This window comes from Rhinopithecus roxellana, chromosome 7 (assembly GCF_007565055.1).
Source record: "Rhinopithecus roxellana isolate Shanxi Qingling chromosome 7, ASM756505v1, whole genome shotgun sequence".
NCBI classification, from domain to species: domain Eukaryota; kingdom Metazoa; phylum Chordata; class Mammalia; order Primates; family Cercopithecidae; genus Rhinopithecus; species Rhinopithecus roxellana.
The window spans coordinates 101,005,860-101,020,344 of NC_044555.1; the positions used below are offsets into that span (position 1 = coordinate 101,005,860).

At 46.4% G+C, this 14,485-nt stretch overlaps 1 protein-coding gene across 1 annotated transcript; it reads right to left on the reverse strand.

Moving 5' to 3' along the window:
- Positions 1 to 11,787: 11,787 nt before the first annotated feature.
- On the reverse strand, positions 11,788 to 12,741 carry LOC115898589 (histone H2B type W-T-like). Its single transcript, XM_030933533.1, has 2 exons — positions 12,251 to 12,741; positions 11,788 to 11,824 (listed from the first exon to the last, which is right to left on the reverse strand). The coding sequence occupies exons 1-2, from the start codon at positions 12,739 to 12,741 to the stop codon at positions 11,788 to 11,790; spliced, it is 528 nt and encodes a 175-aa protein (XP_030789393.1).
- Between the last annotated feature and the right edge of the window lie 1,744 nt (positions 12,742 to 14,485).

A 14,485-nucleotide genomic window follows, 5' to 3' on the forward strand; every position in this document is an offset into this window, starting at 1 on the left:
TACCAGTCCAAGGATTATAGCAAGCACAGTAATTATGTACCTTATTCCTCCTTAACACAAAATTCCCTCCGGTGCATGACAAAGTACCTCAACAAGCATCCGGGCCACCAGATAGTCCTTGCCTAATGTCAGTCCCCCAAAGCATGTGTTGTTCACCAGTGCCTCTGTGGAGATTTTGGGAGCAGAGTTAGTTAAATGATGGACATATTTCAGGATTTCAGAAGAATCATGGAAGCAGTAGCAGGCCCATGAGGTGTAGGACCGGCCTGTCACACACATCAGAGAGATGCTGCATGGCACGGACTGGATTGATGACACGAGTGAGGAGGAGTCAAGAGGCTTCTGTGCTCCACTAATGCCCTATTCAGGTGCCGGCCCATTTGGCCTGTGACTCCAGATGTTTGACGGCGGTCCTTCATAATAAGGGGAAAGAATAAATGCCACTCTTTCAAGCTTCGTCCTCCCAAGCATGCATTTGTTCTCTGCTTATCCAGGAGTCAGGGCCACAATCAAAGAGGAGAAAGGCTGTAATGGGTCAAGAATGAGGATCAACCCCATAGTACCGGCCACTGCACTGGGGTGGGATTCTTATCCTGCCACATAAATGTGGTGGGTTTTGTTTGTCAGGCCCATGTACTTGGAGGTGAAAAAACATTTTATTGCCTGAACATTCAAGTAGCTTGGGGACAAAATTGGGAATGGCAAAAGAGAGAACCATTTTTATCTCTCAGTTTCCATTTGACTCCCTTCTTCTCTTATTGATGGAGTAGGTAGGAGACATTTCTACTCGTACCTATAAATTCATATCTTTCAACCACCAAGACTGTGACCAAATGATTAGAAAAAGAAGCTCCCAATAAGAATGTAAACACAAATTTCCTCCTCAGTCTTCAAGGACAAACACCCAGACAGACACTTTTTTGTCTGGGTCCCTTAGCAAACGTGCAACCAATGGCTGTGGCTCAGTGGCTGCGTCCCTCCAGTGATTCAGTGTAGAGTGGGATTTCAGCTCCTCTCGTCGCACACTCCCATCTTCTCAGTGATGTACAGTTGAAGGTCATGAAGTGTTATTTTTATTTCTTAACAAAAGATTATAACTGGAAAAAGAGTAGACACAGATGAATCCGAATGAGTTGCAATAGTATCTTTAGCTACTGGAACATTTGGAAGGGTTATATTGTATTTAAAAATTTTTTTGATCTCGGTATTTCTATAATATGTTTGAATCCTCAGTCATGTATTTCAATGGGAATTCCCTGATACAGGTCATATTGACAAAATTTAATGAGGGTATCCTTGATCTACTACCACTATTTTCCTCGGTATGATGCTTATAATTGGTTATTTACATGATGCACGCCAATTCCTTTAGTTCTTTCTTTCAGCAAAACACACCATTAAATCACCGATGCTCACTTATTGACCTTTACCCACCTTCAGCCACAGAGATGAATAATCCGATGTATTCATTTCCCGTTCCAGTCTTCAACATCAAAACCCATTTCTCCTCTCCCTTGCCTATAATTGGTCTATGTCACTCACCCTTACTCTCCCAGTCAGCATTCCACTGCTGGATTATGGTGTATTTTTAACATTATTTCACAGACGCTCCCATGTGGCTTCCTGGATTTACAAATGCAAAACACAACAAGAAAGTCCTAATCATTCAATGTTTACGTAAATGACTATTCACGATACTAAGAGCTTAAGAGCAGTATGCAAGAATTAACATTCTCTGTTGGAACATGTTCATGTCCTATGGAAAAACTTTTGGCAAGTTCATGCAGCACCAATGAGCCTGACAGAAATAAAGTGAGTGAGGAGAATGCAGTGTTTTTCAAACAACTCCAACCGATTTTTTCTCCCTGCAAAGGCACACAGCTCTGAAAAGAGACTTTAACTTCCACGATATTGTTAGGGATGTGTAAGATCATCTCAAAGCACCACACAGGGACATTTATTACAGCTAGTTTTGTGACAGATTTTCACAGCCACTTTTGGAAACAAACTTGTTTATTCTTTTTGAAACACTTTTACAAGATTTTCCTAAAATTCCAAAGTAAGTACTAATCCTGATAAGGTGGATCAGTGGCGCTAAATCCTTAGTTTATCTTTTTGAAGGAGAGCTCTGGAGGTATAAAGGGCCAGCACAGTTAATCAGCATTGGACTTATAATGAAAAATAGACTTCTCCATGGCATCCTTGATCAGCCATCGGCCCCCTCTTTCCACCTGCACGATTCAGGGAAGCGTTCTGGAGCATCCTGCCTTGCCCACATTCTTTATCTTGAGCACTTGCGGCTCTGCCACAGGTGAAATCCTCTGTGGTTGGTCTCTCCTGCAAGGGTATTTTCACGTTATTACAGGCTACAAAAGGATTTTGTTTTGTAGATTATCCAGGGTTCATTTTATAATTTGCTTGAATTGACATCTTAATCAGGTGTCGGCCTCCTACTCCAAAGGGGAATTTACAACTTATTTGAAAGTACTAACAGCAACAATACAATAAATGGCTCAGTCCATGAAGGCCCTGTGGCTCTTGGGCCATGGCCATTGGCCCACAGGGCTTGTTCAAACAGCTTGGGATAAGGTCGCTCCTACAGTTCTCACTCCCTAAATTCCTCCGGTGGCCTGAAACCTGTCCTCTCTAGGACGCTGAGATGTGTGCTGTCGTAGGCTCCCTAGAGACGGATGGATTGTCATTGGAGTGTCAGATTCTGGAGAGTCCTGAAAGAAGAGTTTGATGAGGGAATTCGGAACACTTGGGCCCCAAATCTGGAGGATCAGATATTGAGACCAGGTTCTAGTCGAGTGCCTATTAAGAAGTACTGACTCTGGCTGGGCGCGGTGGCTCAAGCCTGTAATCCCAGCACTTTGGGAGGCTGAGACGGGCGGATCACGAGGTCAGGAGATCGAGACCATCCTGGCTAACCCGGTGAAACACCGTCTCTACCAAAAAATTCAAAAAAACTAGCCAGGCGAGGTGGCGTGCGCCTATAGTCCCAGCTACTGGGAGGCTGAGGCAGGAGAATGGCGTAACCCGGGAGGCGGAGCTTGTAGTGAGCCAGGATCCGCCACTGCACTCCAGCCTGGGCGACAGAGCCAGACTCCGTCTCAAAAAAAAAAAAAAAAGAAGTACTGACTCCCATATTCTCCTTACTGTTACTCTGTGTGTCTATGTTTGGCCAGGGCTCCAGAAGGGAGAAAGTGTGTCTATAATGGTTAGAAACTTCATGTCACTTAAGGGCAATCACTACAGCACGGAGAAGGAGGATCCACCAAATGGGAGATGTCACCCTGATAGTGATAGGTCCAATGTAAAACCATTCGACAGCCTACCACTTTGACCCAGAGAGTAAAGGACCTCATCTCATGCACATGCCTTGTGTGTGCCACCCAGAAGCATCTCAAGAAGTGTGTCCTGAATAGGCTGCATCTCAGAAAGGCTGCTCATTCCTGAATGCTCCTCCTATTGGCCCATTGGTCACATCTGTTTGCCCCTCCCTCTGGGCTCCTGACAGGCCCTTGATGGCTTTGACACATGGAGAATGATGGACGTTAGCCTGTCCCACAGGTAACCTTTCAGAGGACTAGTGCCTCGCCTGGCTGTCTGAGAGCTCTGAGCTGCTAACTAAGAAGTCGTCCTTTCCTGCTGGAGACGCCACAGTGATATGCTCTGAGGGGCCTTGGAGAGGTGCAGAGGCCCAGCTGAGCTCAGCCCACCAGTCAGCCCCTCCAAGGTACCAGGCATGCCGGTACAAGGTGTCTGGGACCTTCCCTAATGACCTTAGGTGTCGGGTGAATAAATAGCACTGACTGAGGCTCTTCTGGCTTCTACTTGTTAGGGGCCACTTAAGCACAGTGGAGCCTGTCCTCCTCATTGCATCATAGGTCCCATGGGTGATCCTGTGGCCTGGATCTCTCTCGAGGATCTGTGGCAGTGAAATGCCCACCGCGGAATCCCAAGGGATTCAACATCCTCTATGCGAACAAAGCTTTTCCAAGGAGGCTTGCTTGACCCGGGCTTGTTCTACAGTTCACCTTGAGGATGGCCAGTGGGTGGGTCATCTGCTACTATTTTGGGGGATCCTGGAGCCACTGTGGAATTCCCTGGGACAACTGCCTTGAGGTTTAGCTTGAACCATCCCCTCTCCACTTCTCCCCCTGTCCTGGAGCGACTATATCCCCATACCTGAGCTGCAGAACCCACTGAGTCCTATGTGTTTGTTGCCTACAGCTTTCTGTCAAGCAGGCCTACCTCTGCCGGGTAAAAGTCACGGGCAGGCACTCCTATTCTGGGCTCTACGACTGTCCCTCCTGCCAACCAACCATTCACAGACATTCACTAGAAACTTAACCTAGCACAGGACTTGATGCCTGTCAGGGCCACTTCCTCATTATGCGACCTTGGTAGCAGTTGACCCAATCTGTCTGATATAATTCAAAGAAGAATCAATGCCTGCGCATCCTGAAAGACAGCTAGAAGGAAAAAGAGTGAGGACTACACTTATGTGCATCACATGCATAGCCAAGTGCCTGCCACATGGTACCCTAAGGTGCCCAATGAAAAATGGTTGCGATGGCGTTTATTGTAGTGCTGGATGCTGGAAGGTGAGGAAGGATAAGATGTGGCCCCCATCATCTGTGACATTCCAACTGAGGGGCAACTAGCACAGGCATGTTCCCCAATGACTATCAAGAGAAGACAGCATGTGATCAAGGCCACCATGCCTGCATGCTGCGGGTTCCGAGGGCAGGAAGAGGAAGAGGCAGGGAACTCACCACAGGCCTACACCAGACACTGCAATTAGCATGCTACATGGACTCTCTCTTTCCTTCCTCATCACAATCCATGTGTGAGGATGTTGCAAACAGTATGCCCATGGCACAGCTGGAGATCCTGAGACTCAAGGAGGGAGCAGTCACTCTAGGCTGGGAGGGTCAGGACATCTTCATAGGGGAGGCAGCATTTGAGCCAAGACCTGAAAAGTGAATAGGATTCAGATAGGGAGACAGTGGGCAGAGGGGAGGAGATGGTATTGGAAGCCAGGTTCCGTGGCAGGCAGGGGGAATAGTTTGCCACAAAGCCCCAAGTGGGTAGTGTACCAAGCCAGGAGCACTTTAAAGATGCTCCCCAGCAACTTTCCGTCAGGACTCACAGCAGCATTATCTCTACCTCTTCACTAACATGTGGCTCGAGGGGGAAAAAATCATCCTCCCTTATCTCACTGTCAGTCCTAAGCAAACAGATGAGGCCCAGGTAGCCAGGAGAGCGTGTTCATAGATCTGTCCGGCACTGGATCCCACCCCCACCACCTGCGATTTCCCGTAGGGCGTGAATCTCGGAATTGGACCAGGTACAGCCGACATTCATTGGTTGCTGACTATGTATCTGGCACCCCATCTGCATCATCACCCTGGATCTTCACAAGCACCTTCTAGACCCATATTCCACAGAGGAGGAAACTGAGGCTCAGAGAGGTCAAGACACTTGCCCAAGGCAGTAGAGCCAGTAAGAGGCACAACTGGGGTCTGAGCTCAGGTCTCCTCTGACCCCCAATCCCATGCCCTCATGACTCTTGCTATCGAGTCAAGTCCCACTAGCTCACATGATTCCTGAGACCCAAAAAGATGCTGTAATGGTGTTGTGTCTCTTTCCCATGTTAATGCAGCCTAGCCACACCTGTTGTCTCCAGGAAACAAAAGCACAGGAACGTCAAAGGAAGAAATCACGAAAAATATGCTATTGAAAGAAAATCACTTTCACAGCCCACCAATCTTTGTGTTCCAAACCCAAGGAATGTTTTTATTCTATCCCCAGAAGAGTGGCCACACATACAGGTTTTGCCTATCGTCCCAACCCAGTGATTCCTAATGTCCCATTCACTCCAAATGCTGCCCCCACATTTATTAGACAAGAAATTATGTGCTCACCTTACCTATGAAAAGGCAAAGAAACCTCACACATCAGGTCTTTGGCAACCCTGACACACAATGCTGAGTGAGGATCCACAGCTCTCCCAAGAGAGAGCGGGCTCCTGGAGGAAGAAATAAGAATAAAGAGATGAGGAATATGATTTAGAGAGGATTCCTGGTACAACCCAGCTTGTTTGGAACTGGAGCGGTTGCAGAACAGGAGTGGAAGAATGTGTGGAACGCAGAGCTCGCCCTACTTGAGAGTGAGCAGGGTTGAGCACTTGCTCTGCCTCATACCAAAAGGGGAAAATCAGACACAGACACATGCATCCAGGGAAGAAAATGTGAAGTGGCATGGGGAGAAGTGGGCCATTTACAAGCCAAGGAAAGATCCCTGGGAGAGATTCTTCCCTCTTACTACTAAGAAGGAACCAACCCAGCTGGCGCGTTGATTTGGACTTCCAGCCTGTCTAAATGTAAACCATAAACTTCTGCTGTTTATTCTGCCATGTTTATGGTACTTTGTCAGAATATCCCTATCAGACTACTAGAGATTCTGTGGCCAAGCAGTGGGGTGATGTGATAAGGAACATCTGGAAGACTGGAAGAGGTTTGGAACTAGGTAACGCATACAGGCTGGAAGCGTTTTGACACGCATGACACAAGAAGCCTAGAGTGTCTTTAGGAAACGGCAGGGGGAAATATGAACACCAAATGCAGTTGAAACGAGGGTTAAGAAAGAATTCTTTGCTGTAGAGAAAGGATCTCTGACTCAGAGAATACATATATCATGATCACAGAAATGTTGCTAGCACTATGTGTATTAAAGGTGCTTGTGGTGTGTTTTCAGACGGAGACTAGGAAGAGGTTACTGGAAGCATGAGGAAAGGCAATCCTAGTTTTACAGTGGCAAAGGTTTGGGCTGTATTGTGTTCTGAGGGTCTCTGAGTAAAGTAGAAATTCTAAGTGATGAACTTGCCCATGTAGCTGATTTCTAGCGTTGGAGCTCAGGGCCCAATATCCCAAAATGAGGGCTTCAGAAGTAGTTCAGGTGAAGAAGATTTTCTCTGACATTCTTGGTCCTCCTGTCTCTCAGTCTCATTCAGCCCCGGGGGCTAAACACAGAGACCAGAAACCCTCTTCCCAAAGGTGGGTCCTTGAAACCAGAAGCTCTTTTTTCTAAAGATAGTCACAAAACCTAGAGACGGTATTGTAATGTTTTCCACATTTTCATGTAAAAACTGTCCATGAAGAAATGATCTAACCTATCGTGTTTGAATGGAAGTCACAAGACCCCCATTCCAGAGGGTGTCCTGCCCCATATCCGGGAGGAAGGACTGTGCGCTCAGATAGACCAAGCAGAGTCTAGATGGACAGGCCTTGCCGGGTTTCCCCGACTCCGTCTATTAGCATGAGATCATAGCCTTTTTGTCCCATCATATTTCTACACAGCTGTCCGTACTCCTTTGAGTCGACGCATAAAAATAGATTGTTTCCCATGTATCTTCGGCTATTAACACTAAAGGCTCCTGAGGATACACTTCGAGTAAGCTGGTACGCCTTATGTCCTATGGATCTGCCTTTGTGACTTGAGTTTTCAGTGACACTTAGGAGGACCAGGGGGAGTCTTGGCCAACACACTGACACACTGAGAAAAGTATTTAGGATTTAATCTGGTTACTCCTAGATGCGTATAGTAAATGGGAGAGAAGAGAGAGAAATTAGCCAACGAAGCACTGAGGAGAAGGAAACCAGCACTGGATGATTCAGAAGGTACTCAAAGTATGCCAATACCTGGTCCTGGAAACAGGTGCGAGGGTGTGCCTGGAAAACCATTAGCCTGAGAGGAGAGGCATGTGTCTCACGGATCCAATCAACCATCTCTGCAGAAGTTAGGAATTCAGATAGGGGAGATATGAATTATCAAGGAAGATCTGTAGACAACTTCTTGTCTGATGGCCTGGACTCATGTGAATTCCATGGGAAGCCAACAATTTTTTGAGAATTTTATACCAGAAAAGTGTTGCCAGACTGGACTGAACGGGGACAAGGATGGCATGAAATGAAAGGAGGCTGTTAGTGTTCCTGGATTGTACCAGCAAGAAAGGAACTGACTGGGGTACCCAGCTGTGACCATTTCTTCATTTTCCAGAGAGGGAAGAAGGACTCCAAAGCTGGAAGAGAGGGTGGCATGGCCGTCACTGCCCCCAATAACCAGGGGCACGTTACTAGGGGACTGGGACGTCTCTCTCTTGGTCCCAGAAACAGAGGTCACCTCCTGAGTTCCAGGCATTGGTCTCACCTCCTCGGTTTCAGAGGGATGGATGGGCTGAAGCAGCCCAGGCTGGGGGAAGAGCTCCCACCCCGCTGCCCAGGGCATAGGGTGTGAAGCTGTTAGCCCACTGGGCCTGAAGGACAGACCATTGAGCCCAAGCAGAATCTTTTCCATCCTTAGAATGTAATGGAATTTGCTCCCACTAGGTTTCAGAGTGCTTAGGGCCCACGTACTCCAGTAGTTTTTCAGATTTCCTGCTGTTCGTTTGACAAGCCCTATTTGGTTCCAGTCCCACAGCTGTCTTTCAGAAGCAGATAACTTGTCTAGCTTCACAGGTGCAGTGGTGGAGAAACTTCCCATCTCAGCACGAGTCATACCTGGAGACTCACCCATTCCAGATACAGAAGATTATCAGGTGAGATATTGGAGAACTGATGTTGGAGTGAGTTAAGACTTTGGGGATGTCGTGATGAAATGAATGTATTTTCTATGTGAGGATGTTAATTTGTGCCGTGCAGTGGATGCAGAAGATGTACTGTTATGGATGGAGTTGTGTTTCCCTATAATTCATAGGAAGAAGTCCCGGTCCCCAGTGTTTTAGAATGTGACCTTATTTGGAGAGAGTCTCTAGTCAGGTCATGTGGTTAAAGGGAAGTTATGAGGGTTGACCCTGCCCAACAGGGTTGCTCTCCTTACAAAAAGGTGACAATAGGTATCCAGAACTGTGAGATGAAAAACACACAGTGTTTAAGTCAGACAGTCTCTGGAATATTTTTGCAGCGGCCCTAGAAAACTAATAAAATACACCTCCATCAACAGCATTAAAAGCATACAACCCATCGTAGAACCAAAGAAACACACCCATCTAATCACAGGTTTCCCCTTCATCTCCCATTGAACATCCCTGGACAACTAACTCTTCCGAGTTCAGACTGGGAAACCTGATCACACATTGGGCTGTAGCTCCTCGGCTGCAGGTGACTCACTGGCTGACACAGATCCGAATGGAGCTTGTGCTGCTCCATCGGACAGCATTCCATCATCCCCAGGATGCATAGAGGCCAGGCATGAAGGTCTCCAAAAACAAAAGATTCTAGTCTGAAAAAGAGAAGAATCAGACAAATCTAAGCAAGTGGGATTCTATTTCTAGGGAACCGAGAATAGGCAATGTTCCTTAAAATTTTTCATCTCGTTTTCTCTGTACTGTCTTTGGGTCCCTGCTCATGTTTACAAAAGAACTCCATGGTACAGGGAGTGCTGATGAAAATATTGATTGGACTATGTTTGTCCTATTCATCCTATTTTCCGTACATTGATACTTCTTATTTGTTGTTTAAGCCATAAAGCTCTTTCCCTTACTTTGCGCTTTCAGTAAGCTACAGCTTGACATCACGATTGCTCACTAGGTTCCCCTTCTCAATCATCCCCTGAAATGCTGTAGCAGATGTGTGAGCTTCCTCTGCCAATCTTCACACCAAAGCAGCCTTTTTCTCTTTCTTCCTATAACTCACAGGCATCAGTCCCCTTGAACTCTCACGCTTCACTCCCCACAGCCCAATCAGAGTTCATTGTCAACACTGTTTTACTAATTCTCCTCGTTCATATCTGAATTTACAAATGGGAAACACACGCTCCAGGGTAAAATATCCCAAAAGATATGGTTTCAGAAAAAGACACGTCAAATTACCCAGTAGACATGCAAGGATAACTTAGAAATTTATTTGTACATCCCATTTGACAGAAAGATTGGCGCTTTAGAGCAAAACAATTAGCATAATGAGAAATAAGTCACTCAGTGAGATGTGGTGCTTTGGACCAGGTACACAGCTCTGTTTCTGGATAGGAACAGGGTTCTGCCAAGTGTCTTTGGTTTTCAAAGTGTTGCTCCAGACATGTAGGATCACCTGGCGGCACCGTCCAGAGCGATTTAGTTGTTGCTGTCTTCATGGGGCTTTTTCTTGGTCTCCTTGTGCAGTGAGCATTTCTCTTCAACTACTTTCATAACACTTTTCTAATATTCTGAAAAAACAAAGTAGGAAATCCCGATGAGGGGACTTCTTGGCTCTCCATCCTTTCTCTATGGATCCCAAGTGGAGCTCTGGAGGTGACCTGACCACATTGCCCAACCGCACTATTCAGGGAAGCTCTGGCTACTATCCTGCCACGCCCCCATTTCACTCTTGACCAAACTGTCCTCTGACAAAGGTAGAATAATCTGTGTGGCTACGGGTTGGGCCCTCTGGGGTGTGTCTTTCCCACTTCTGATGGGCTCAAGAAAATTTTGATTTCTGTCATTTATCCAGCTTTCATTTCACGATTTGACTGAGAGTGCCACCCTTTACTGGTTTCTACATATAAAGGAGAAGGGTTGTTTATGTGATGTTTCAAAATTCACGAGAAACATTTGACAAAAATGGCCACATGTCGAGCTTCAAGGCACAACATAATAAATTCCTGTGAGTTACAATTCCAGAGTATGTTCTCTTGTTGAAATCCTCGGCAGCTATAAATCAATTGAAAACAAAAGCAATGGGAAAGTCAGCAGCTACCTTGAATTCAGCAATACACTTCTAGGAAAAAGTGCTAAAAGTACAAAGACTTGGGACCCAGAAGAAAACACAATGAAAGGTAACCTATATGAACATTAACATGAATATTAATATGCAAATCTCTTGAGGAAATAAGCATTATCTGACTTCTCATAAAGGCTGAGCAAGCTCTGCAAAACTTGATGCTAGGGGCAAGAAACATATCCTACTCCTGCCTTTGGATGCATATCCTTAAATGACCATGGTTAGAAACACTGAAAACAAAAACATCAGGTAAAGAATCACAACCCTGTCCCTCCAATAACCAGGCTGCATATCAGTGCAAGGCTGTTGTGGGTTCAGCCTGGGTCACTCCCCCTGCATTGTGACAGTGACTGTTGCTCTTGTACTGCGAGTCACTCATTGGCTGCACCACTAAACACTAGGGCATGAGCCGTTTCCGTGGACACACCCTAGGCCTACTGACACAAACCTGGAAGTAACAAAGGTTTCTGTTTAAAAAGAAATGAAAAGATTATCCTCAGGGCAAAAAAAGAACAAACTGCAGTAGTGATTTCAGAATCGAGGAAGCTGGAAAATGAATGGACTCTTGAAAATTTTATTTAGTTGAGGCCGGGCGCGGTGGCTCAAGCCTGTAATCTCAGCACTTTGGGAGGGCGAGACGGGCGGATCACGAGGTCAGGAGATCGAGACCATCCTGGCTAACACGGTGAAACCCCGTCTCTACTAACAAAATACAAACAACTAGCCGGGCGAGGTGGCGGGCACCTGTAGTCCCAGCTACTCGGGAGGCTGAGGCAGGAGAATGGCGTAAACCCGGGAGGCGGAGCTTGCAGTGAGCCGAGATCCCGCGACTGCACTCCAGCCTGGGCGACACAGCGAGACTCTGTCTCAAAAAAAAAAAAAAAAAGAAAAAAAAAAAAAAGAAAATTTTATTTAGCTGTATGTACACTTCAACTGGGCCTCATTTCCTTATTTACATGGATTCGTGACAGGAGAGGTGTTGAAAACGTTTAGGAGGGTTACCTTGCTTCTTGCATCAGTGTATTCACTTTCTCTGCTGCTGTATGGCATATAGTGAAGTTCTGGAAAATTCCACCATCCAGTCACAGGAGAATGAGAGAGAAAAAGGTAAAGATCAGTGCAATAATAATATCACCATAAAGATAACCTAGAAACATAACTAATAAAAATAACGGTTTTGGAAACTGAGGAAATGAATGAAACACGATCACGAAACACCCACTATTTTTCCTTGAAGCAAATTGCACTATAGTTATATTAGAGTTGGCAATGTTTAGTACTGAGGGAAAAATGCTCGAAAAATTGCAGGATGCCACATGCCACATGCCCCCCAAGTCAGAAGGGCACCACCCACCCCAACCTCCTCTGGAGTCCCCTCCTTGGCGAGCCACTGGTCTTTTGGGCCACGTTCGGTGGCTCTACCAAGTCCCTTTGGGTTTCCACGGTGCTCGGGCACTCCTGAGGGAGCACACTTGCTCCTGGTGTACCTGAGGACAGCCTTCGTGCCTTTGGACTCGGCGAGCTTGCCCATCTTCCCCGGCAGCAGCAAGCGCACAGCGGTCCGGATCTCCCAGTCGGTGATGGTCTGGCGCTTGGTGGAGCGGGCCAGGCGACCAGCCTCGGTGGCGATGCGGTCCAGTATGTCATGGACCAAAGAATCCATGACACTCACGGCCTCCCGGGAAAGGCTGAGGCCCTGGTGAACCTGCTTCAGCACCCGGCGGAAATAGGTGGCGAAGCTGTCCCCGCGGCAGTTGGCGTGGCACCTGCGGGGCCCACGTCGCCCTCGCTTCCTCTGCTTGCTCTGCTTCTGGGCCGTCGTGGAGTGGGCCTCTTTGGGCTCCTGGGTGATCAGCTGTTCCTCAGAGGTCATCTCAGAGGAAGGTCCAGCCATGACGGAGACAGCGGCCATTAGATGACACGAGCAGACAATGGCGGTTGTGGAACGGGGAAGCGGGGACCCTTGGGTATGCAGCATGGCTCCACATCATGGGCCAGTTTCACGTCTGATTGGATGAAACCTACCTGCGTTGAAGGTGACTGGATGGTCCCGTTGCTTCGCATCTCATCAACCAATCACAGTGGGCGTCTGCGGGCTAAGCGCCCCTTGTGGCCTAACTCGGAGAAAGCTACACAGACAGATGCCCCACAGGGCAAAAGCACATCCGCCCTTCTCAGCTAATCCGTGTCACACCGTGAGCACTTTGAAGGGTGTCACTGAAAACTCCCAAAGTTTAGCAATTTCAGCTCATGATCCTTGAAGAGAGACACACCTCCTGAGCCCATGTCCATTATACTAGAGGAATGACTGTGGCCACGCGTGGAACAATACTCACCATCTCAGAATCTACTGTTATCCTGGGCTAAACCACCATGGCTTGAGCAGGAACTCCCTGACATGGCCGCCGAGGGCTCCTGGGCATCCAAGGAACTGGCAGTCTGGCTCCTGGCTTCAGTTCTGATCAACATCTTCCGTGAATCAGGAGAACAAGAAATGGCCATAACACAGCCTCCAAGCAGACAATAGAAACAGAAAGGCACTTTTATTAAAAACATATGACAACACTCAACATTGACCAGGTTTTAAAAAAAATAAAGAAAAGGAAAACAAAACAACCACCACAAATCACAACTCAGAAGCTGGAAATGGCTAATAAGTTCAAGAGATACTGGGTTAAAAAAATATCACCTTAAATCTCCTAGGAAACCCCTGAGGGAGAGAAAGGGATTCCAAAAATGAAAATTATGTGCAAGTTAGATAGATAGCTTTCAAAGTCTCTGATAATATATGTAAAGACATTCCTTAAATGCATTTAAGTAACATTAAGTTGCAGGAATGGAACAAAAAAGATTCTTAAAAAATAATGAAGAAATAAAGGTCATCAATGAACTGTCATTCAAAGGTCAGGCTTTCAAGTGTATTTCCTGTCATATCTTTAACAAACAACTTATTCTACTCCAAACAAATCGGTTCACGATTAAGAAGGACAAAAAGCCTCATTTTTGTTATTAGATAACATCATATATGGTAAACTCCTTGACTGAAGTCTAGTCAACTATTTCTAAACAGTCCCCTTTCCAAACGGTGATTTTATAAATCTACTTAAACGTTTAGCAAGCCAATCCTTCTTTTAGTTTGGTACAAGGCACGAGAGACCTGTCCACAACAGTCTCTGTATTCATATCAGTAAGTCAACATGTTATTTTTCTTTAAAAAAAAAAAAAAAAAAAAGAGCAAACAAACAACAGAGAAAGAGACACATCATTTTTCTTCACAATCTGCAAGGTTAAACATCCCAGGGACGCTCTCACTGGTTCGTTTCTGGGTCACCTTCCCACAATTTCAGCCATGGCTGGTGTTGGCGCAAGGGCTGGAAAGCCTTTATTGGCTGAGCCAGGGGTGGCTGTGGCATAGCTGCTCTCACAGATGCTCCCATCATCCACGTGATACAAAAGTATCATATGTAGTTCTTATTTTGTTTCTTTAATTCTTTATTTTTATTTTTGAGACAGAGTCTCACTCTGTCTCCCAGGCTGGAGTGCATTGGTGCTATCTCAGCTCACTGCCACCTCCGCCTCCCAGGTTCAAGAGATTCTCCTGCCTCAGGCTCCCCAGTAGCTAAGACTACTGGGATGTGCCACCACAGCTGGCTAATTTTTGCACTTTTATTGGAGACAGGGTTTTATCATATTGGCCACGCTGGCCTTGAACTCCTGGCCTA

Excerpts from the sequence above, each read along its gene's own strand:
- LOC115898589 (XM_030933533.1), bottom strand. The coding sequence starts at position 12,741 with ATGCTGCATACCCAAGGGTCCCCGCTTCCCCGTTCCACAACCGCCATT. Across the intron at positions 11,825-12,250 it reads GGCACGAAGGCTGTCCTCAG|AACTTCACTATATGCCATAC; the intron begins GTACACCAGGAG and ends GGAATTTTCCAG.